Source organism: Thermobia domestica, chromosome 3, assembly GCF_964235325.1.
Source record: "Thermobia domestica chromosome 3, izTheDome1.hap1.1, whole genome shotgun sequence".
Taxonomy (NCBI): domain Eukaryota; kingdom Metazoa; phylum Arthropoda; class Insecta; order Zygentoma; family Lepismatidae; genus Thermobia; species Thermobia domestica.
In genome coordinates this window covers 125,548,425-125,573,801 of record NC_137456.1, presented here as the reverse complement: position 1 = coordinate 125,573,801, position 25,377 = coordinate 125,548,425, and the positions used below count along the sequence as shown (strand labels likewise).

At 33.7% G+C, this 25,377-nt stretch overlaps 1 protein-coding gene across 5 annotated transcripts in view; it reads right to left on the bottom strand.

Moving 5' to 3' along the window:
- Positions 1–25,377, bottom strand: part of LOC145680710 (ankyrin repeat and BTB/POZ domain-containing protein 2) — a 447,712-nt gene that overhangs the window by 44,414 nt on the left and 377,921 nt on the right. For all 5 annotated transcript variants that reach the window (XM_081751633.1, XM_081751631.1, XM_081751632.1 and 2 more), the window contains one exon: positions 4,358–5,614. In XM_081751633.1, the coding sequence (XP_081607759.1) occupies positions 4,358–5,614 (1,257 nt within the window). The remainder of the gene's footprint in view (positions 1–4,357; positions 5,615–25,377) is intronic.

Here is a 25,377-nt window from a genome sequence, read left to right as displayed (position 1 = left end):
TGTCACACTTAGTATTGACTTGCAGCTTGTATAGTGCTTATTTACGATTAAAATTTAGGAAACAAGATTAACTTTTATAGTTGCTGTATTTTAAGATTTCGAGACGTTGATAACAAGACAATTGAAACTATATAAAAAAAAAAAGTGCCATTCCTATGTATTGCCAAGTGTATATAATAAATTCTTTACGTAATTTTCTAGTATTTAATCCTGCCATGCAATGTTCTAAAGACATTCTTCATTATTAAGTATCTATTTAATTCTGTGTCTAAATTTATAATGTCCTAATTTTATTATCTTACAATGAGTTTCGCTATATATTGAACAAGCTATGCAGGAACTAAAGGAAATTACTTTCTCATAATTCGATATTTTCCATGCACGTAAAATAGTATGAGTACACCCTAAAGTTGTTATTCATTAAATTGAATGGTGTTTGTTGTTGAATAATTATATTTGAATATCCTTCGAAAAAGAAATATTGAAATTAGATGAATTAACAATTTTGCCTTGGAATTTAACATAGAAAGGAACTTCTTAGTAAAGAAAGCAGTAAGAAGAAACAAATTTGAAACAACACTCCTGAATAAATTTGATTAAAAGAAGAAATAGAGAACTGTCTGGAAGAGTGCATGAAGTTGAGAATTGAAGAGGAGTACTGTATACGATTACTGGAAACCATAATGTAAAATGCTTTAATAGAAAGGAAGCAGAATTGGTTAAAAAAAAATCAAACATACGAAAGTAAATATTTAGTTCTAACAGAAACTAAGCAGAAAGGAAACAGAGTAATTGATTTTGTTTCAGGATATATTCTAGCATAGAGTAATATCCCTAAATCACAAAGAGCGCGAATAGAAGTAGTGTTAGTAATACACAAAGAGGAGGAAGATGGTCTGACAGCTTGGAAATTTATGAATGAAAGAATATTGACACTAAATATTAAAGAAGACAGCGAATTAAAATTGATAATAACATATGAAACAAACAAGAATGATATTAGCAGAAAACAGATTTTTTATTCACTACAAAGGAATAGACGGTAAAATGACCGGGAGATTTTAATGGAAGAGTAGGCAATAATAATTAGACATAGAGACAAGTAATAGAACAATAAAGAGAAGAGATTTTAAAACGACAATGGCATGAGAATCGTAAAATTCTGATTACCAAATACTTAATTTAACATACAGAGATGCAGAAATATAGAAAAAGAGAAAAACCTGAGTATACAACAAAATCTATAATTGCTTATTTTACAGTAGAAACGCAAACAATAAGAGTAACAATAGATATTTGAGTTTAACGAGGTTCATATAGGAAATGAAAATGAGTTAGTAGTAATGGAAAGAATGATACAGAAAATTGTAGTTAGGCAGGCAAATACATGAAAACAAACAAAAAAAAAAAAAAAGAAAAGAAAGAATTAGAGCATGTAAATTAAAGGAAACCGAAACTAGAGGGAATACCAACAAATAGTTAATGCATAAGTAGGATATAATGACGGACAGAAGGAATTACAAACCGTATTACTGATAGCAGCTTAAGACAGTTGTTCTAACAACATTAAAAGAACACCATGGTGGACATATAAAATAATGAAGAGAAAGAGTTATGGAAGAAATATTTTAACAATTAAACTGAAAGCGTTCGTTTGAAAAGTATAGACAACACTTAAGAAAAACATTCTAGATCCAAAAAGGAATCCTCAATAGAATTTGGAGAAAGTGTGGAGAAAAGTAGCAAAGAAAAATTATTTTTCAATATCTTAAAAAGTATAAGAAGAGATAAGCCATTTCACTAAAATTTACAAAAGGAAAAGATAGAATATTAAAAACAAAACAAGTGAAATCATGAACAGATACAAGAAATACCTTTAATATAGGAGCTAGAAAGAAATAGAAAAAGAACTAGAGGTAGAACAAGAAGATCCAGGAACACAGATAAATTGGATATGGAAGAATTAAAGTAAGAATTAATGAAAATAAAGCTAGTAGATATGATGGCTTATCATTCGAAATGATCAAGTTCATGGGTAATGCTGGAGACGAATTACTCCTGAAGCTTTAGAACAAAATATCATGGCTCACACCAAAATTCTAACATTGATTTCCTTGAATTTCCAGGGGTAAGTAAATAAATCTTCCCTGATCCGCGACACCGCGAACAGTATCATTTACGGTTAGGTTTTAAAAAAAAATTCTTAAAAAATCGGCCTCCCTATCTCTATAACCGTTCAATGCTGTCCTTTTTATTTTTGAAGCTTATTTTCTCACTGGAAGTACTTATTATGTCGAACTTCCTGTATTTGTAATGTAATAAGCTTGGATTATCTACAATCAACAAAGCTAACTTATTTTCTTCCTCTCTAGCATCAGTATTTTTTAATTTAATTTGTTCTTCTTTCAAAGCCTGAAAGCTTTAACACTGTTTGGAGCTCCTCAAGCTTATTTCTTTCTATAGTAATCTCTTTACAGCATTTTTAACATTAAAAAAAAATCATTGATTCTGCATTGATGTTCTTCGTGCATTCTGTGAGTTGCTTTGATGTTTATTGAAATGGCTTGAATATATGAGCTTTCTGAATAATTTTGTGGAGTCTGATAGCATTTTCTCTGACTCTTCTGACAAATGTAACAATTTCCCTGATTCTCGAAATATTTTGAAATATTTCATTGATTTTAAAATGAATGTGAATCCTGAACATGGGCTCAGATAACCATCCCAAAAGAATATGAAATATTAGCAATAATACCAACTTTTTAAAAAAAATATATAACCGAGAATATAAAAATTATAGGATCATATCATTATTAAATGTCCCATGAAGGTATATTCCATTATTTTAGAAAAGAGATTCAGGAAATCAGTAGAAGAGTAACTATAAGAAAATCAAGCAGGATTCAGTCCAACAAGAAGTGTACAAGATCATATCTTTACTCTTAAACAAATCATCAACAAAAGGTTCTTGTCAGAATCCCATGGAACGAATAATGGAAAGTTTTAGAGAAACGTACACAAGAATCTTACAAAAGTCATACAAGGTTGGTATCAATGTAAAAGCCTGTAATTACAAGTTAGGATAATATTAAATCAAAGCTGGAGTGGAAAAGGACACATATCATTCCCTTATTTGTTAATAACAACTAGATGAGGTAATGAAAGTTCTATAATAAAAGAAGCAGTTTTATCTAAGATATTGGAATATGAAAATGATCAAAATAATGAAGTTAATGCATGCTGATGACATTATATTAATAACTAGCACACAAACAAGTTTATAACACAACTTAAATATGATGAATGAGAAGTTCAGAAGAAAAGAATATGGTAGTGAGTACAAATAAAACAAAAACAATGATAATCAGTAGGAAAGATAAAGGTAAGTTAGAAAGACAGAAGAAATAGATAGATAGGAATAGGTGAGAAACTTAAAATGCTTAGATGTGGCAAACTGTAAACGGAAAGTAGAAGAAATAAAAGAACACCAAAACAAGAAAATTGTCCCAAATGATGATGTTCCAACAAATAAGATCGAAAGAAAGGAAATATCTACAAAGACAAAACTAACTTATATAATTCAATTTACATACTAACAGTTACATGTAGCAGAGAAAATTAGATTTTAACTTAAGACATTTTCAAGTCACACAAAATATAGAAACGAGTTATCTACGGAGAACAATAGGGGTTTAAAAAAAACCTACAAGAAATACAATAAAAAACCAAATTAGAAGAAAATCCTTAAACATTCAGCCGCTGCAGGAAATAATCGAAGCAAACCAACTAAATGGTTAGACATTTGAGTAAGGTGAAAAATGTAAGACTACTGAAGTAAGTATGGGCTGAGAGACACGTTGCCACGAAGTAAGACCAAACGGAAAACCAAAGAAAATATGGAATATAAGTGTGAAGGAGAGGCGAAGAATAAAATGGGATGAAATGAAACGTTGATAGCTGACAGAAACGCTTGGAGAATTATGTGTAATAGCTCCACACCGGAAGGTAGAAAAGAACAAGACTAAGCATAAGAAACATTTATCAACTATGTTTTGGGTAATTTAAACGGAAGTGGGTGGAGATGAATGAAAAACTGGATTAAATATCAACACCTAATATCTGGAATGTATGTCGATGTGTCAATATATATATATATATATATATATATATATATATATTCAAATTTTAAGTGTCTTTAAATATGTTCGGTGTGCACCATGAGAAAAGCTGTAACATGTACGAGTATACAGTGGACAAAATGCATTCAATTATCATTAATATGCTTGAAAAATACATTCATTTTCAGTAGGTAAGAAAGAAAGAAAAGAAAAAAATACAAGACTGCATAGTGACTTACCTGCAAGACTCGGAGCTCATCAACACTGAGATGATGCGGGAAATTTAGAATATTTCTTCGCCGAGATTTCAATTTGTTAGCAGCCCTTTTCCTACTAACAACAGGGTCCCCATCAGAAGAACTTTTACTCAGCGATCCACAATCGGTAGACTCTGCGTTCCTCTGATTGGCCATGTTTTCTTCTTCAACCTCTGTACCCACTGGAACAGATTTATTAGATGTTACTTCTTTCTTAATTTCGTTTTCCCCTGGAGTTTCCGAAGACTTTGAATAAGGCTTTTCCGGTAACTTACTGTTGTCTCGTGACACACCTGTATACGAAGATAATTTCATCTTGCGATGATCGTCCTGGTCTGGTTTCTCTGGGACATCTGGAATGGACATATGGACAATGAGATTACTGCCATAACCGCTCCCTTTTCCCTTCCAGTCTTCTTCGCCCTTTTCCGGGACAAGAATTTCGAAGCCAGCCGTACTCCGAGTACCACCGCTACTGACACCGGAAGTAGTTGGAGACGATGCTGAAGAGAATTTCTCTGGACTAGGACAGCCGTGATACTTCTCCAAAGCGTTTCCAAAGCCGGATTTGTTGTTATCACCGGATGTGTATTTGTCGTTTAGAAGATACGTCTTATCAGAAATATGTTGACTGGATACATCCCTTTCTGGGTATTGTTGCATGTTGTAAAAATGAACCAAGTCCGAAGGGGTAACTTTGGTTGCAGGAGAAGAATGACCACCATCAACCTTCACAATAGTTTCCGCATTCTGTTGCCAATTGTGTGATAATTTAGTGTCTATTTTGTTTAAATGACTGGGTTCGCTAATACTATTCGGGCCGCTATCAATAGATTTGTTCAAAATTGCATTTGTATCACCTTTGACCGGAGGACTCAACACCCTTGGTATTCCTTCGAGTTTGCCTTGAGCTGTTGGAGTCAGAATGCCACCACCTTTCATTGGCGTTGAACCCCGTATATTTTGTGTTCCTGACGGTGATTGCCTTTGCGCAGGTGCCACCTCTCGACTTGATGTTTTGTAGACCATTCCAGCCCCCATGGAAGGTCTCATAGGGCTCGTTGGTAATGGAGGTCCATAGTAGTCCCAGGAGTCCCGGACGTCTCTGGAGGCATTGCTGTTGGATCCTGAGCCGGGAGCTACGCTCAGGACTTGGCTTTGCACCAAACGATCTTTGCTCGATGATCGCAACATCCCGGCAGGCTGTTGTTGCTGGGCGCCACTGGGGCACCGTAAGGCCTGAAAGGAAAAGAAAATAATATTAAATACTTTATTGAATAATATGAAAGAGGTAATTCAAAATAATTAAGCGTAGCTATACTGATAATGCACTTGAAGTCTACATAATAACATGGATTATAGCGAATGCTTTATTTGTCAATCTTTCTTTTGTTGAGATATGTACAAACATTATATTATGTAATTTTATCATTAACCTTAACCTATTTTCTTAATATACGTTGAGTGCTCTGTAGATAGTAAGTAATTACAGCAGCCGTAAGCAAAGCGTGCGCTCTTAATCTGCTTAGACTGTGTTTATATAAAATTAAATGGACATTTTCTATTCGTAACTTCCAGTGCAAATACAAATTAAATCAAGTAAATTAAGAGGTGATTTACCCATGTTTGAGAGATTGTGTTGTGTTTAAACTGTGTGTAATTAGTGTCTTGATATTTACTGAAATAAATAAAATCAATACTCTTTGAATTGAATAAATTCTAAATGGTATTATGAAAAAGACACCGGTATTTTGTGAATAGTTTCAGTCAGAGATAATCTAAGCACAGTTTTATGCGATTTACCCTTTCCGATTTTATAGAAGCCGATATTTAGATATTCATTAAGCCAACATTGGGGAACTTAATGATTTTAAATTTTTAGCAAGATACAGTCTACTTGTATTGTGTTAAGTTTATAAAATGTTGAATTAACCCTTTTCACATTGTAACTCATTTTAGCTCATAATGATCTATAATATCAAGAAGTATTATATATTATGACGATAGTTGTAGATAGATTTAACTAGTCCATTGTTAGAATTGCACAATGGTGGTGTGCGTAATTGAAAAAAATATTCGAAGATGATAGATCTCATTGGCCTGAACAAAAAGGGCATGTTTGAGAGTAGATCCTAATACATAGTTTTCGAGAAAATCAACAAAAAAATTATTTTTTATGTCGGTAAAAATATGCCATTCATGTCCGACAATAACAGGCTCAAAAACATACTACTTATTAAGGTGAAACTGATGCTACAAAATATCCTATCAAACCTTTCATTACAATATTAACAAGAATATAGTACACACTATGATTAATGAGATATAATAACCTAAAATTATCATTGACTCTTGAACTTTAGTTTTAAATATATGGAGTGGAACACGGCCAGTCCTTATTTATCAAAACAATCACATTATATGTTACAATATGGTTCTTTAATGCAAACTATTTTGGAGTTAACTTGAAGATTCCGGAAGTTCTAAATCTATTCCAGTTTTAAGAGCAGGTGAAATAAATAAACAAATAAATAAATAAACCCAGAGTTAATAGTTTCGTTATCTAGTTGGTGCCATTTTCGTCTGTATGATGGAGATTCTGTAGAGAGAGAGTAAATGGGGAACGCCAAGAGTTTAAAGTGTTAAGAATTCGGTTATAAAATTTACAGAAATGTTCGACTATTAACAATCACCAATACATGGACTCACAAACAAAGTCAAAAAATAAAAATCTGATCAATAGTTTGAAAGAGGTAAATGTTATGGTGACAACAGAATTGATGATCCCAATTACTCGAAGGAATTTCAACTTGCATATTTCAATGGCTGCTGAGGTCGGTGACTCAATGATGACATCAGAGTAGTTAGACACTCTGCTGACCTTCATCGTGCACAAGGTCAATTTAAGGAAAGAATACTCTAATGTTAAATGGCATTATGTTACTTAAAAATTCTTCTTTCTTTCAGAGAATAAACAACAGAATGAAATAAATCTTAAGTGTAACCTAATCTTTTTTTTTTTTTTTTTTAACTTTCTTGCTTTTCTTACCGTAAGTTCGACTACAAAATAAAAGTGAGCAAAAACTTGCTTGCACAGTCCTTAGCTTGTTTGCTTCCGAAACATCGAGTGCTAAATCACCGATGAAGTTACAATTCTTAACTACGTACGTTGATATCCGAATATGTATATTCATCTAAAATTCTCATTCCAGTATGAGTTTAAGTACGATTATGAAAAACATATATTATTGAATAATTAAATTAGGGTATATCATCGTTATGGAGAAATTCTGAACCAAGAACTTCCTTAAATCATATGGACAATGAACAGAATTTTAATTTCTAGAGTTAACAGATAATGATTTGTAGGTATTTTTTTGATATATGTTCCTTACAATGATGTGATTGTAAAATAAAATAGTTTACAAAGATTAACAGAAACCATAGCACAACCTCTTTTAAAAGCTTAACTTAGAACGTAGAGGTTTATAAAGTTGTTGATTTCACCTCAAATAAATATATTATTATTAGGTGTAGCAGTATTATCAATAACAATTACCCTGGTTCGATCCCCGGCCAAGTACGTATGTGGTGGACAACATCGTGTCTGTGTGTTTTCTCGGGGTACTCCCGTTTCCTTTCACACTCTCATTCCACCAATTCTTCCATCATCATCATCATCATCACTCACTCACTCACTCACTTGCTTTGATCATCCGTTTCCCTTAGCCTCAATGGCATAATCATGGGATGTTAAACTGAAAGATACCATTTCATTTTTAATAACATAATTAAATACATCGGGGACTTCTCTGTAGACACTGTAGAAAGCGCACTCCGCTTCATATTTTCATCATTTGCATACTTATGCATCATAATTCTCTCTCTCCTTGAGTAAGTTGGCAAATGCTCGGCAAAGCGACCATTTAAAATATAAAGCCGACTGTTTATCCCACTATTGGGCCTACTTATTATATGTGCTGCTAGGATAGCCACTTTGACCACAATGAAACATCTTCAGTTGGAGAAAAAAAAATACTTCTGCGAAATTTTCTGGCAACGCCCTTTAATATAAACAATTAAATTAATTGACTTCATTCAGGGTAAACTGGCAAAGTATTGAGTGTAAGTTACATAGAATCTCTCACATGACATCCAAAAATATGTTGAGCCTACTTACAGCATAACAAATATACGTAACTACAAGACACAACAAGACTATTTAGCCAGTTTAGTACGCGAGTACTATAATAAAACCGGAATGCAATTCAAAACAGCAGAAGTTCGTAATAGTACAAGGAGTAAAGTCATTAAAAACAAATACCATAAAGAAATGAATGACATGGAAAGCATGCGAGGAAGCGAGCCGAACCAGTTTATTCGTCAAAACATTCATTGAATATTTTTTTTTTTTTCAACAAGCTTTCTGATGTTTCTTGTTTAACGTAATTGGTGTCTTTCACATTAACTCAAGTTTTCTTTTCGTTTTTTTCTTCTTTTTTATAAATACCATTAGTCTGGATTATTTGTAAACTACTATTTAAAAAACTTGTTATATCAGATATTTGACAGATTGCTATTAGCTCTTTTTGAAAAAAGGCAAATATTTGGAACTATTAATATGTAGTTTTAATAAAACAGAAAACCTAAAAACAAAGAACCGTGCTTCAAAGAATAAAATCAATCAACAGATAAATAAAAATAAGTTATTGAACTGAAAAGAGACATTAGAATGAAGTTTTTTTTTTTTTTTTTTTTAAATTTTCATTGAAATATCAACTCTGCACTCCATAGTTCGTTGACAATTTTATGTCTCTAACTTTGAAATATAGTAATTGGAATTTATAAGTTAACGTAGTATTAGATTCGTTTATAGTACAGTGGTTTATTTAGAATACATTTCTTCTTGACTATGCAAGAGCTTGTTATATTATGTATTTTAATATTAATTTCAAATTCTGCGAGCGATAAAGTCATAGTCGTTCAGCTATACAAAACTTTTTTTTTTTTTAACCGATGGAGATGGTTTATTATTACTGAAGCGAAGCAAATGTTGGCGAGCGGAGCTCCATTCCTAGTAGCACAAAATAGAACGCCCAACATGGGAAAAGGTAAACTAGTCCATATTACCCAATATTAGCTCTACGATGAATTGTTGGTTAGGCAACATATACTTTTAAGTTACATTGGGCCAACGTATTTATCAAACTTTATTTTTTGCAACTACTAACTTCCCAACTATGTTGATCATTTGCCTAAATAGGGCTACAATTTCCCCGAAAAGTGCATTTCCGTCCTTCGTTTTTTCTTTTCGATGATTCGACTGGTCTCAACCTTTGTTCTTAATGGTTACTGGGATCATCGAGAGCGAAGTTTGGGGGGCGGGAGGGAGATCTCCAGAAGCTACAGAAGAACTTCTACGAAAAAAAAAAATAATCTTTCATAGAAGTAATGGAGGTATGTGAAACCTACCCTTTCTGCATGAACGTTTGTTAGTGTTGTCTAACTTCTTATTTTTAAAAAATAAGATTCTCTATTTGATGAGAATATCTTTAAAAACTTTAGCATATTGATATTATGCATAGCAGAAATCGACCGCGCGAAAATAATCTTTTATAGCGAATATAGGGAAACTCTATCATGGAAAATTCGATAGACTCTGACTTTCGAAAATCACCAACCTGGTTACTACACCGTAGGACGTTCCTTATTCGACGATAGGCCCTATATGTATCAATCAACCAATTAATTTTATTATTATTATTATTATTATTATTATTATTATTATTATTATTATTATTATTATTATTATTATTATTATTATTATCATTTACCAAATATAAACGAAATCGCTTCAGTAGCTTTTAATAAAATTGTCCGAAAAAACTCAAGAGTAAGACGCTCCTTGTGTACTTTTTAATGACAAATAATTTATGCCATATTGTAGGGCTAGTAATGAAATATGTACAGTAAACTGACGAATATCCGTGGTTTTCCTTTCCTTTTCTCTTTTTTTTTTCTTTTGTGACGACAAATTATAGTATTAAAGGGAAACTTATTTATAAATCATTTTGACAAAATGTTTTTAAAATTTTCAGTTAGAAAAAAGGGAAATGTCTTAACACACACACACACACACACACACACACAAAAAGGGGGTTGACCGATTGTGTATGTATGTGAAAAAGTAAACTAACAAACTTACAAATACAGAAAACTATGCTTTATTAAGTCATACGAGATCCTCCTACTATAAATAAAAAAATGTTCAAATGAAGTTTCGTATTGATTTCTGTTCTTTTTTTCTGCCATTTTGCTGATTATTCGTGGACTTTGCTTATCTATGGTTACCACGCCACCCAATTCCGTGGATAATTGTAAAGAATATGAACAAAACTGATTGACTCGTTTCGACTGCAAAAAAATCGTTGAAAACAACCAACCCTAAGAGCAAACTACCCTCGTGGATTCTTCGTGAGAAATTATTTATACCACATGATAGGGATACCATTGAAACACTAACTTATGAAATCATTAGCAACTGCATTGGCCAATGTATTCTGATTTAGGTATTTTTGGCCTTTCTTTTTAATACTCAGAAAGATAAATGAGATCCAGAGAAAGAAGTGGTGGACAGCACGCGGTGCAGCATGTAAATGTGCTGGAACACTTTGTCAAAGGAGCGTTTCAATTTATAAAGGTAACCAAGAAAGTTCTGACGCTTTTTCACTCACCATCTTCGAACATCGATATGCTACCTAAGACATATCTGGAAGATAAAAAATAGTCCCAATCAGCATCGACGTCCTTCTGTCAACTTCTGGAAGGCCATGGGTTCCATTGCGGTAGAACTGGATGGGCTGTGAAGCGAAGGAGGTATCAAGTGCATTTTGTACCTGCACTAGGGATTTGAACTGGCGTCTTCTAAGGTGATTGTCCAAGGAATGGAACAGGTGATAATCGGACGGTGCAATGTCTGGGAAGTACGGCGGATGCAATAGTGTTTCCCATTCAAGGCATAGAATGGTGTCCCGGGTCATCCTATCCACGTGAGGCTTAGAGTTATCATGTAACAGGAGGACCCCTTTGCGATTGAGAAGTGCTGGCTCCAGAGGTTTGAGCTTTTCTTGAACACGGCTCAACTTCTGACAGTACACAGTTGCATTGATGCTCTGACTACTCATAGCAGTTCCCGATGCACGATGCCGCAAGCAGTCCACCAAACACACAGGAGGACCTTCTTCTGGTGCAGTGCTTGTTTCGGCTGTTTTGGAACCAGTTCATGGGGTGCTAACCCATGATGACGCCGTGGAGCTTTTACAGAAGCCACTTCTCATCACATGTCAACATCCTGTCCAGAAATGGCTCCTTCCTCAGAAGACACAGCAAAGAAACACAGATGTCTGCTCGCTTTGCCTTCTGGCCCAGAGTCAAATTATGTGGGACCCATTGACCCGACTTTCCAAGTTGATGGAGGTGCTGCCGAATGGTTTCTGCACTCACACTGAATTATGGTCCCAGTTCCTCACATGTCTGGCTACTGTCCGCCTCAATTGCTGCTGAAAATCTTCATTTTGTACATGTGTTGGTCTTCCGGCACGAGGTGCGTCTTCGAGTGTTTCGTCACCATTCCTAAACTTGTTAAATCACCGCTGCACTGTCCGCGTAGTCACGACACCCTCACCAAAGGCTTAACATATCTTCCGCTCGGCTGCAGCGGCGTTTGATCTCAGTTTGAACTCGTACAGCATACACGCCTTTATGACGCTCCGTGGAGATCCCATGTTCACTCTGTCCTTACGCACGTTCACGGTGAAACTAAACTGCCATAACCTGGTAGTATGTTGGGTATACCCACATCAACAACTGGCCTTCAGCCTTATCTCCATTCGCATTCAATTCACGGTGTGAGGGCCAATTGAATACAGACCCCACAGAAAGGAACATAACTTTCTTGATTACCTTTATATATATAAATCATTTCCATTAATGGCTGCTGAAAAATATATTTTAGAGAGTATTGATGCAACTTGTGGTATAGTAAATGACGGAATTATTAAATGCATAAATGTGTTTTTAACAATACTAATATGCACCTTTATTGGTGCTGTTATTTATGTGCTGTGATATTTTAATTGAGAAAAATGTATCAATTAAATGACTCAAATTCATTCTACAGTTAATCATTTTTCTCTCGCATTTTAAAAATATTCAGATTTTTCGCTGAGTGGGGTGGTTTTTAATTTTGTGCGGGGCTAAATTTTGGTACTAGCCCGTCCCTATTTACATTAATGAAATGCTTGATGGTGCTTTAAATTCATTACATTTCCTTCTTACTACCTTTGTAGAGATTAATACGTGATAGGTATTACACAGGTTGTACTATTTTTAAAAATATGATAAAACAGCATTAATAGAGATTAATACGTGATAGGTATTAAACAGGTTTTACTATTTTTAAAAATATGATAAAACAGCATTAATAGAAATTAATACGTGATAGGTATTAAACAGGTTTTACTATTTTTAAAAATATGATAAAACAGCATTAATAGAGATTAATACGTGATAGGTATTAAACAGGTTTTACTATTTTTAAAAATATGATAAAACAGCATTAATAGAGATTAATGCGTGATAGGTATTAAACAGGTTTTACTATTTTTAAAAATATGATAAAACAACATTAATAGAGATTAATACGTGATAGGTATTAGACAGGTTTAATATTTTTAAAAATATGATAGAACAGCATTAATAGAGATTAATACGTGATAGGTATTAAACAGATTTTACTATTTTTAAAAATATGATAAAACAGCATTAATAGAGATTAATACGTGATAGGTATTAAACAGGTTTTACTATTTTTTAAAATATGATAAAACAGCATTAATAGAGATTAATACGTGATAAGTATTAAACAGGTTTTACTATTTTTAAAAATATGATAAAACAGCATTAATAAAGAACACATTTCGCTTTTGGCATTCCATGATAATTAAATATTCTGTTGCAATTATCTACCAGAAGCTTGGTATTTTGTGAATACAAATCTTAGCTCCCTAGCCGACACAACGATTCCAATTTGTTAAGTTTCTCACCGATTGTTCAACTTGTAGTGTGATATAATTATACAAATCCAGTGTCAGTAGATGTGATAATAGCAGCACTTCATCTACATACAATTCAGTTTCCCACACAAAATATACTTCCTAAGGCATCGTCAGTCAAGAAAGACTGTTTCTTCCAAAAGATTTTCGCGTATAATTAAATCACACAAACAAGATTCAAACCGCATCATCATCCAGCGTTCCTCCTTTACTGTTATTGTCAAGCGTAACTGATAAGTAACAAACTATTTCCGGTAACGAATATATTATTTTTTCTCCCTCACTAGACTAACAGGATAAAGATCCGCAATTTCCACGCTAATTCGTTATCAGACACAAAAGGCATAATTGCTTTTTGATTTAATAGCCTATGGAAAGTACTTCTGAAGAAAGTAAAATGGTTTGTTCCTTTCTAAAGTTCACACATCACTTGGAATTGTAGATAAGGCATACTAAGTGGGAAACGGAAGTATTTTCATAAAGTAGGCTAATATATTTTTTTTTTCCTTTACCAATATTTCCTGGTTGCGTTATATAGCCTTAACGACTAGATCATGAGCAGATCACGCTATTTTGAAATTTCTGCAAAACCATTCAAATTAACATGATAAATCTAAATGACAAGCTCTTTCTCATTAATAACATGATTTTAGTGCATCTCTTAAATATACCCAAATAATATTAACGTTTCACAGTGAAGGTATTGTAGATCATCAAGTTGGTAGTTATAATTAGTTTAATCAAAGAAATAAAAAGAAGAGGAATCTTCTGCAGATATTTAGTTGGGGAAAACTATGCGCGATAGTTATGAATAAATTCATTTCTCTACCTCCTTCCCTTCCTTTCTCTCGAATGCTATCACTGAAACATTCGTAAGCAAGCAGAAAAAACACGTTACAAAAGGATGGACGATTACATGAAGTTTCAGTTTATGTGTGACTGCTAGATCTCACAAAATACATTACATTTATAACAAGAATAATACGTATGTATTTCAGTGTATAATAATAAGGCTTTATCCTATTCCTAGTATTTATCAGGCTTCTAGGATGGAAAAGATGGTAAACCCATGTGGTTCGGATTCCACATTAAGCTGTAACTCCACATTTCATATAGCCTCGCTGCTGAACGGGACGCTAAAATCAAATCCAATTCAATTATTCTCACCCTAGAATTATGATGTAATAGATAAACATAAACAGAGTATGTAAACCATAATCGACAGTCATGTCAAAAGGAAATAAAATGGCTACCACTTTTCTTGTACCCCTATCTAAAGATAAAATGGAATCAAAGAAATGTAAACTTTCTTAGAATCTTTGAGGTATTTACTCCAAGCCAAAGTATTAAAATATCCTATATACTGTTTGGAATAGAAGAATTGTAAAAATTGATGTAGATCATCAACTTTTTCTGAACACGATTGTACGTACATTTCCTTCTCTGTAATGTTCCAGTAATTACAGAGAAAGATTTACGACCAAATCAAAGTTAGTTAGAAACGTCGTGAATGAAGATAAAGACAGATAAAAACCACATATCGTTTTCTTCAAAGGAATTGAAATATTTTTAATCATCCTGACAGCTGAAAAATAATAATGAGGTTTCACGGTAACGCTGAGTTACTTTCTGTCAGATGGCACGTATTGGTCAATCGCTTACTGTACTCCACTCCTATTTGAAGTGTCCGAAGTTTAAGTGATAACTGTTTTCCTTAACAATTTTCTTGTGCAATCCCTATTAGAAACAATCACTAACTCCGTTTTAGCTATTCAGAAACAGCTCCTTGTTTTAGCAGTGACAGAGAAAAGAGAGAGAAAGAAAGATACCTATCAGTTGCAGATGAAGATGATTTTGGATACGACTGAGAACTGGTATGAACAGTTAGGTAATCGCGGGAGAAAAACAGGTTCCGAGGCCTGGCTGTCTCGTGATGCCTGTGACATTGATCTTCGCCTGCGTCACTGACCTGCAACTACTCTACAAGGTTTCTGCAACCACTACTCATTTACTTGCATTATTTTCACAAGAAAATTCTTTTCTTTTTATTTTTAGAAAACGAAAAACGTAACTCCAATTACTCGTTTTGTTGTCAAAATGACTGTTCAGTTTCTGTGTATGTAAATGGCATTGTAAACATGAATTCTTGTTTGCTTATTTGCTCTGTTTAAGTTCGTACAATTATGAAAATTCCCAAAATATTCGTATGAGGACAACAGAGTACACATCAACAAACATCTACGACAAATTAGTGTATATATATAGCAATAGATTTCATTAGTGTGATAAGAACTTTCTCTCTACATAAAGTTTTAGAATGACTCTTGGAAATCTCTGTTTTCACAAATTATATTTTCATAATGTCACACAAAGAGTACACTACCTAAGCAAATGTTTAACATCTTTGTAGAATAACGCCAGTGTCCTAAAGTCTCTGACATACTTCTGTTTTCTATATAGACTTTCGGGAAGAAGAATGGCATACACTTATAATGTACTATGAAGTACATGAACTTATATTTGTATAAACATGTCTTCAGAATATCAGAACAAAAAGTGGTTTTAAAGTTAAAGATCCAAAACAAAGTGAAATCCTGTCCAAAAAAAATCTATAATTTATTTTTTGTATTTTTATTTTTTTGAGATATATTGAAACATTTATTTAGGCATAAACATAACATAAATTAATAAGATACATATTTTTATGTAAATTAACAGGGTTTCTACTCGTCAGGAAAGTCAGGAAAAACTCAGGGTGCAGGTCAGGGAAGTTCAGGGAAAAAGACTGGAAATCAGGGAAATTTTATAAAATATATTTTTTAACATTAATTGTTTATTTATTTTAGAATTCAATTGATTCTATGTACTATTTCACTTTACTAATTCTTTTTTCCCCTTACCTTAATAAACAAGAAACCATCCACCAGAAAACATGTGAACTCATCTAGAAGAATGAAGTTCTTTTCTGTTCGTTATTTATTTATTTTTCACACCAAGTAGCATTAAAAAGAGCGAATTACAGTAAATCCAAACTGAAATTTTTCACAGATTTTGTGTTGCTATAAATTAGCCTAGTTCAACAATAATTGTTAAATTATCGAGTAACAATGTGACACCATGTGCTATATTGGCATTCCTTAAATAAAAAAACCTAGATAATTTTATTTTTTCTGAGTAATATTATTACTGATGATATGAAGTGTGAATGTGAAATAAAAGCAAGAATAGGAATGGCGACAGAGGCCTTTAGGAGGAAGAAAATATTATTTTGTGGAACATTGAATAAATTGTAAAAAAAAAAAAAAAAAAAAAAAAAAAAAAAAAAAAAAGCTTTCTATGGTATTGTACTATATAGGTCAGAAACACGGACATTACGTAAAAATAATGAAAAACGACTCGAAGCTTTCGAAAGTTAGATGTGCAGATGAATGGAGAGAATTAACTGGATCGAACGGGTAACGAATGATAGGGTGTTAGAAATTGCGGGGAAGAAAATAACTATTTTAGATATTATTAAGAAGAGGAAGAGAAACTAGTTGGGACATTGGCTAAGAAGGGACTGTATCATGAAGGACGTGCTAGAGGGTATGGTGGCAGGAAAGAGGAGGAGACGAAGATTACAATAATGAACGATATCAAACAGAAAATTCGTAGATGAAGACGAAGAAATTAGCGGAAAGACCGTGGATCATGGAATCTTCTCAGTTGCTGCATCACCTACAAGTTGTATGGTGATGGTGAAATAAGAAACAATAAACACTGAAATCATTAGATGTAAAAATATAACAATTTTCGGTGTCTAGCAAAAGAGGGAAGAGTGGAAAATATTTTGGAAATACTTTTTGAAGCTTCTAAAATTATCGTATGTCACTTTGAAGTAAGTAGAACGACTGCTGCTATTATTAAGAGGGTGACTAATACACCGCTTCGTACAGTGATTTAACCGTACACTTCTAATCACTTCAAAATTTTCTCTCTCCTCTATCATATGTTGGAAAGTTCCTTCTGTGCAATAAACTATATGTATAATTTCTAAGTTTTACAGCCTCTGAAAATATTCATTACATCCCCAACGTTGATTTCAGGGGTATCCTGGAGATACAAAATCACATCTTCTTGGGGGGAGGGACACCGTAGCCACGTTTCCATTAAATTTTAAAAATACGACAAATTCTCCCTGTGCCTTTTTCTTTTTTTTTTATATAATGCTTTCCATTCGGTTACTTTTCTGTTTGTTAGAATAAAATCTTGAAACTTTAATTTTACTCACTTTTATACTAACTAGAGCTCTGAAATTTTGTACAGAGACGTTAACCTGATGACAATACACTATCATCGCTATAGCTTATCATCTTACTATAAAATTAATTAATAATATTGTCTTCTACTAGCTAGATATCCTATTCTGTTATGCAACCAAAAATGCTCTTTGGTTGGCATGTACCCAACACCCAGGGGATCTTCTTAAAATAACGTTTCAAAATTTGAAAGTACGATAGACTTCAAGAGCTGATCGAATGTAATATTATCTTATAACAAAAAATATAATAATAATAATAATAATAATAATAATAATAATAATAATAATAATAATAATAATAATAATAATAATAATAATAATAATAATAATAATAGTCATAAAATATAATAGAAAATAATGCTGTTTATAAAATGCACAAGTCAGTTTTTTGTGGGGGGGAAACGAAGAGATGGCACTGGGAGTTTTAACCCTTTCTGACCTGAATTTTGTTTTGGGAATGAAGAATTTTTTTATTGCAATGGATTATATGTTTAAGTCTAAAGAAGTAAGAAAATCAACTTTTTTTTTAAAAAATATATTGCCAGAAGGGAATTTCGGAATGATTCCAAATAGCATCATTGAGACATTGTGATGCATACAGTATAGAAAGTGATTAACGAATGTCATTATTATTTCTTTATTAATCTCTGTTACTTAAACAAAATTTTTGACAATATTGATAATTGCTTTGACCTATTTTGCTGACTTTTACATGAAAATCATTTTATGTACAACGCTTTGAAGCAATTCTTCTCCGTGTTCAGGCAAAGTGAAACGTTACATTTTCCACACTTCATTCTACTGTAACTTTTGATACACAATTTCCATTTTGCTTTATCGGCTACAGCTTCTGGCCAATGACGAAATCCATCATACCGCACGTCAGCAACAGGAAGGGGGCTTTTGATACTCTCTTCAGCTTTGATGGACCAGCGTTTGGAGACACTGATGGACGCCCTCTTCTTTTCGGCTCAGTGGTTCCCCTTTTCACAAGGCTGGCAGATATATCACATGCAAAATCAAGTTTTTCTTTCTTTTGATTACAGTGCCTTCTCTAAGAAGCCATGCATTCACGTATGCCTTATTTATGAAATGAAAAAAAGATTCTTAGGTAGTATCCTTGATATTGGTGCGATAAAATTGAACAAGCATATCGTGCAAGTCAACACCTTTCATAAATGTGTTGTATTCCTTTACTTCTCTCAAAGGCAAGCTTTCTCAAGTGAGACAGAAGTACCATAAAGTATGCTATTTTATGCCAAAAGCACTGAAATAAAATGAAAATTGCATAAAACTCATTTTATAAACGCAGAGGAGCAAACTCATGCTTACGACAAACATAATCACAAATGACATTTCTTTTTACTCCGAAATAATAAAGGCGCTGGTACATTACTACTGTAGATCCAGAATAACAAAGTCCAAACTTGTAGGTAGAGGGCTACCAAGCCCCAACCAGTGTTTCTTCCAGACGTTTTTTGGGTAGCACTGGCTCCCGGAGGAAAATAACACGCGTATACTATGATAAATAGAATAGCACCGTGTGAAAACAATATTTGCTCCTCCCTATACTAAGTAAACCCCCCGAATCTGAAAGAAACAGTGTCCCCAACACCTCTCCTCACACCACTGTACGGTGTATACTCTTACATTATTTACTGATATCACCTCAAATGTGTCAAATATCAACCTAATAACTAAATAATTTGATAAATATTCATCTATTCAGTAATAAAAAATAAAGGTTGTTTTTGACATGTGCGTGACCCGTTGATTCCAATTGGAATCATTATATTTTGGTAGCAAACATTCAACTTGTGAGTATGTCTTCCTATAATCACATCTCGTTATTTAGAAATAGGTAGTACAGTTCCACATATAAATGTCAAAGCATGCTAATGTAATTAACCCAGTGTTAATCGAGATTTGAGCTCTGAACTATCACCTTACGACAGAAGGCAATGTAATGCACCTGAATCAACAATAAAAAGACGAAAGAGCTGTGAATTTTTAGCTACTTCTCTTGCCCACGTTCTTCGGTGCAATCAGATAGGTGTTCTTGATGCTATACTCAATAAACCTACGCAGAATGTCAGTGACCGTGCGGACAGTGGCACCATCAAGGGACAGACACAAATCGGATTACATTGCCGTCAGTGACGGACGAAACCAGAAGGATGATTTAGTGGCAGAAGAAGTAGACTGCTGGCCTTCCAGTGTATATTCCCAGCTCACTGAGGAAAGACTGAAAGTATTTGCAAAAGACAAGTAAATAATGTCGTCGAACTAACAGGGATGAAAAAGGATGACAAGCTATCCATTACTAGCTATTTAGACTTGGACAGAGGTGTGTTTGCTGTATGTTATTTCCTAACTTTCAAAAAATAAATAAATAAATAAATACAACTAAAAAAGGAAAGGGAGAACCAGGTATCTGTCGTGCTCATTCTCGAGAGGAAGAAGTAAAAAAAAAAAAAAAAAAAAAATGTTCTCAGAATAAATCGAACAGAGCTTTCCAAATTTCTTCTACTTTTAAAAATTCTATTCCATTGCTGACATCAGCTTCACGACATTTCACGCTCTTTTCAGTTTCTCTATCCCAGCTTGCATCAAGTGGGCTTTGTGATGCACGAAAATCCTAGCGTGGGTTTTCTCGGAGTTCTCCCGTTTCTTTTAATCCCACTTCCTTTAATCCTGCTTTCTTTGATCCATAATTTCATTCATCAACATGATCAGCGTCTCCTTTGCCTCGGAGCATAAACGTCGGATGTTAAACATTTCTTTCAATTTTCCTTTTCACTTTCACTTTTTTTTCACCATTTTCACTTTTCTTTGAACTCTAACTGTGAATTCAACTTCAAGAAGTTTTTTGAAGTTTTTTTTTTTTCGGTAGAGGTTTTTCTTTCGGTGATTATTAACAGTGAAGAGTGCGATTCCAAATCGGATGCATTGTATGTACTTTCCACCTCTATTGATTGAGAGGTATGACTATGATGCATATACGCGACCAATTTACATTATTTGGTAAAACTTATGCATAGTCGTAAAAAAAAAAAAAAAAAAAAAAAAAAGTTTTTCGTTCGATGTTTATTTTACGCACAATTTAGGAACGAATGGTTTGCAGAGCATAAAATTTCACAAGCTTCTATTGTGGGTCAAGGTCAAAAACCATGCCGTTTTATCCGGTTCCTTCCTGTTCTGCCTAATAACCCTCTAGCAGTTTATAACACAATTTTTATCTAATCTTATCTTTAGGCAGAAGAGGAATTCCTGTTCTGCCTCATTCTCGCGAAAGGGATATTTCAATTTGAGGGAAATTTATTAGTACCTGTTTTTTCCTTGATTCTCAAATATCATTCAAAAACCCTTTATATTAAATTTGAGCGGACGAGTGGAACGAAATGCTTTTTATCATCGAACAGATCTAGAAATCACTTTTAGTATAAACAAATCAAGTGGAAGTGTCCAATATGATGTAAAAAGCAAAACACTACAATTTAAGTTTTTTTTTTTTTTTTTTTTTTTTTAGATATTGCAAATATCTAATGCCACTAGAACATAAATTGTTATAATTCTAGAAATTCAATCCAGGAAATATATATCCTGTATTCCGCTAATCCTTATGCAATATATAGGTAATAGTCATACGTTTTGAAACATCATATTCCTTTCATGCCCAAGTGGCTAGTATACGTAATCTTTGGATGGATCTTCAGTAGGTATAACTGCCTTGGATGCAAGATTTAGATTCTACCTCGAGTACTACTTTGGATTTCATTTATAACAGTAGTAACAGTCTCATATGGTCTTAGTGTTATAAATAAACGTTAAAAACCAATTAACTAATTAACTTTGCAATAAGTAAATTATCATCACATGTAAGTAATATGTTTCAAGTGATCCTTCCCTCTACAGGGATAAAGCTTTGAATACGGACATGGCAAAGCGTGTCCGTGTCTGGATGAATTCGCATAATCATCTGGAAAATGTTGAGGGAGTTAAAATATTTTGGTATTAACCGAGCATTATCGGAAAAAAGTGTTTTCTCTTTAATCGTATCAAGGTAAATGGTCCACAACATTATGACAAAATTTCATTTAAGAGTTCTTTTGTATAAAAGAGAGACCTGAACAACGAAACAGTTAAGATAGGAAATGAAAACTACTCTCAGAAAGAGATATCCAAATTCGCGAGCCCGGCTCTGGAGAAAAATCAATGAGCACGAGCCCATCTGAGCACAAGTTTTATACCTAAGTGGATAGCTCTAATGAGGCTAGTGAGCTTAAGCATATGCAAGTCTTATTAAGGACACAAGCCCTAACGAATGCGAATCTCAGCTCCCTTGAGCTTTATTGAAGTTAGTGAGCGCGATACTCATTCCTTGATCATATTCTATATATATATATCGGCGTTAGTAGTTCTTGGTGGAGAATGTCCACATACTTTCGCAGCAGGGTGCCTTTGTTTAGTGAATAGCAACGAATTAAATGTATACCAGATGGTCTTATGTAGCTGTCAATTAAGGAAGTAACAAAGTGTCAATTTAATGTGACATATGGATGTTGCACAATACTTTAAATGTTGGAAGGCAGAGAGACACGTCAAATAAATTTTAGAAACATGAGAAACATGAAAGAAAAAGGATAGAATTTAAAATTGAAAAGCTTCTTGTAAGTGTCACGTAATTCCATCATTCAGTCAATTAAGGAAGTAAGAAAGTACGAGTTGAAAGTGAGATATGGGTGTTTGAAAATAGTGTAACAGCAGGACGTGAGAAAGTCATGTAACCTAAGAATGGCATGGGTAGGGAGAGAATTCTTTGATGTGTACTAAAGAAAGAAAGAAAGAAACATATACACAGGTGTACTGTAATTTTGGGTGGTCCAGTTTTTGGACATTGCTTAATGAGGGGACTGTGATTTCTAATGCATGGAAAAGAAAGAAATAGGAGACACCTGCTTGTATGTGTGTGTTCCAGGTTTTTTTTTGGAGGTGGAGGGGGTGTACTGTACTTTTGGAGAAATACCAATGAGTATACTGAAGGAGAGAGAATGTAAGAAAGAGATAGTTACGTGTTACATTGCCCCATACTGAGATACATGGCACAAGATTGCATAGGGAAAGTGTAGTGTCCTTTTGACCAAAGGACCAGTTTAAATTAACGTGGGAATAGTTAAAATTACTACAATAGAAAGCGAAACTTTTTTTGTGTGTGGATGAGAAAACGTCATGTTGGTTGCGACACACGTGCATGTCTAACTCTTTTTAGAAAAGAAAGAAAAAAAAGATCTTTTAAGTTGTTAGGATGTAGAAAGTTATTTGAGAAAATGTATGTGACATTTATTGTTGACGGATGGGACCCCCAGTAATTTGGACTTGAACGTAGCTCTTTTTAGAAAAGAAAAAAAAGATTTTTCTGACTTAGACAGAAAAAATGTTCCATTTAGCATGCCCTGTTAGAATGAAAAAAGAAAGAAAGAAAAAAAGTCCTTTTTCTGGAAAAGATTTTTGTTAACTTTAAAGAATAGCTTTGTACTTGTTTTTGTGAAAAAACGGAAGTGTGTGTGTGTGTGTGTGTGTGTGTGTGTGTGTGTGTGTGTGTGTGTGTGTGTGTGAACGCTGGAACCACCCAGGTTAACGAATATATATATATATAACGAAGTTTGAAATGAGAGCAGATTATATAGTGTGCTTTTGGCGTTGTGGAAACTTGCCTTGTGTATTTTTTCTGTGAGTGTGTTGTTTGGAGAATAATTTTGGAATTACCGGAAGGAAAAAAAAGTAAGTTAAAATTTACCATTTATGTAAATAAATATTGAACTTTGATTTTAAATGTATTTACATGCATTAAAATGACTTGTGTTGGCTTTTATTTATTGAACAAATGTGAAATAGAACCGTTGTTATGAAACTTATTTGTGAAGATTGAAATACGGAAACCAGAAATGTTGTGTATTTTGTGGATATTTAAAACACCAAGAAGCCCAATAGTGAACGGATAGGTTACCTACCATAAGACAGCGAGAGAGAGAGAAATAATATGGGAAGCATGCATATACGCTCAATGCATGCTTTGAAGCGAGGGCGGGAGGGGGTGTTTCTAGTTTGAAGGAAACAGGAATAGAGACGCGAAGGGTGTTTTACGGAAAGAGTGTATGCGATAAAGAGAGAGAGAGAGAGAAAGAGAATGTTTGCAAGGTTGGATAATTGAGTTTGGTGCGTAAGAGGAGAGGAGAGGGTGGGAGGATTTTGGTGCTTGTACTTTGACGAAAAGAGCAATAGTGTGCGTGAGAGAGAGAGAGAGAGAGAGAGAGCAAGCTTGGATAAATGCGTTGGGTGCGTAAGAGGAGAGGAGACGTGCGGGGGAAATTTTGTTTGTTGTTTGACTTGAAGAGTAAGAGCAATATAGACACGAGCAAAAAGATAGGGAGAGAGAGAGAGGTAGAGCGAAGCATGCATACGTGTGCTGCTGAGCGGAAGACAGGGGGAAGGCGCGGGGTTAACCTGCTTCAGGCTTTTTTTTTTTTTATTCCTAGTTGAATGCAATGGAATTTACGGTCTTTTAAAAGGAGGGGAAAAAGCGTGATGTTGAACACAGAAACTGCAAGTTTGTGTAAGCCAAGAGAAAACAAATACATGAACGAAAACGAATAATTTATCTGTTGATATCAGTGGCGTATATGCACGCGTTTATTGAAATTTTAACTGAATATGTAAACGGGTTTGAGTGACTATTTTTTTTCTTTTTAAATATGTAAAGTTAGATTATAATGTTATGATGTGTACTAAAAAACACATGTAAAGTATAGAAATGTTAAAATGATGATACTTACCTAGGATAAACTGTTTTGTTTGATGTTTGAAGCACATACGAAGCACTAATATATGGAGGGAAAAAAAAGACGGGAAACGACAAAATGATTTTATCGGTAAACGTATAAGGCATTCCCGGTTGTTTAAATAAGACGAGACCCATACGATGTGATGCTAACCGCACAAAAGCATGAATGGTACTGACACGTGTTTGTATATAGGTGGCGTTGATGCATAAAGACTAAGATTTTTTTCCGTATAATAACTTTAAATGGGCATAGCTCCTAAACGATTGATTGTACGATAAAATGGACTACAGAAATCGATTTGTCAGGTCGAAATTTATATAGAAAGACACCTTACATGATAAAATTAAACAATTTTTTGTGGGGGGCCAACAGTGGTGGGTGGACATGTAGGGTTCTAACATTACATTTTTTGCTTTTGACGGCCAACTATTGGTTGTAGAAACAAAAGAAAGGTATTTTCTTGAATGTTAGGACCTAACGAACACGACTATACAGATTAAAACAATGTAACTTGAAAATAATTTTAAATGTGCGTGGCTCCTAAACGGTTCATCGTAGGTGAAAATGGACACCAGAAATCGATTTATCAGGTCAAAATCTATATAGAAAGACACCCTACATGATACATTTGAACAATTTTTATTTTTTTGAAATTTATATACAGTGTGTTCCAAAAGTATAGTTTTTTATTTTTTCGCTTTTTTTGGCCAAACTATTGGTTGTAGAAACAAAAGAAAAGTATTTTCT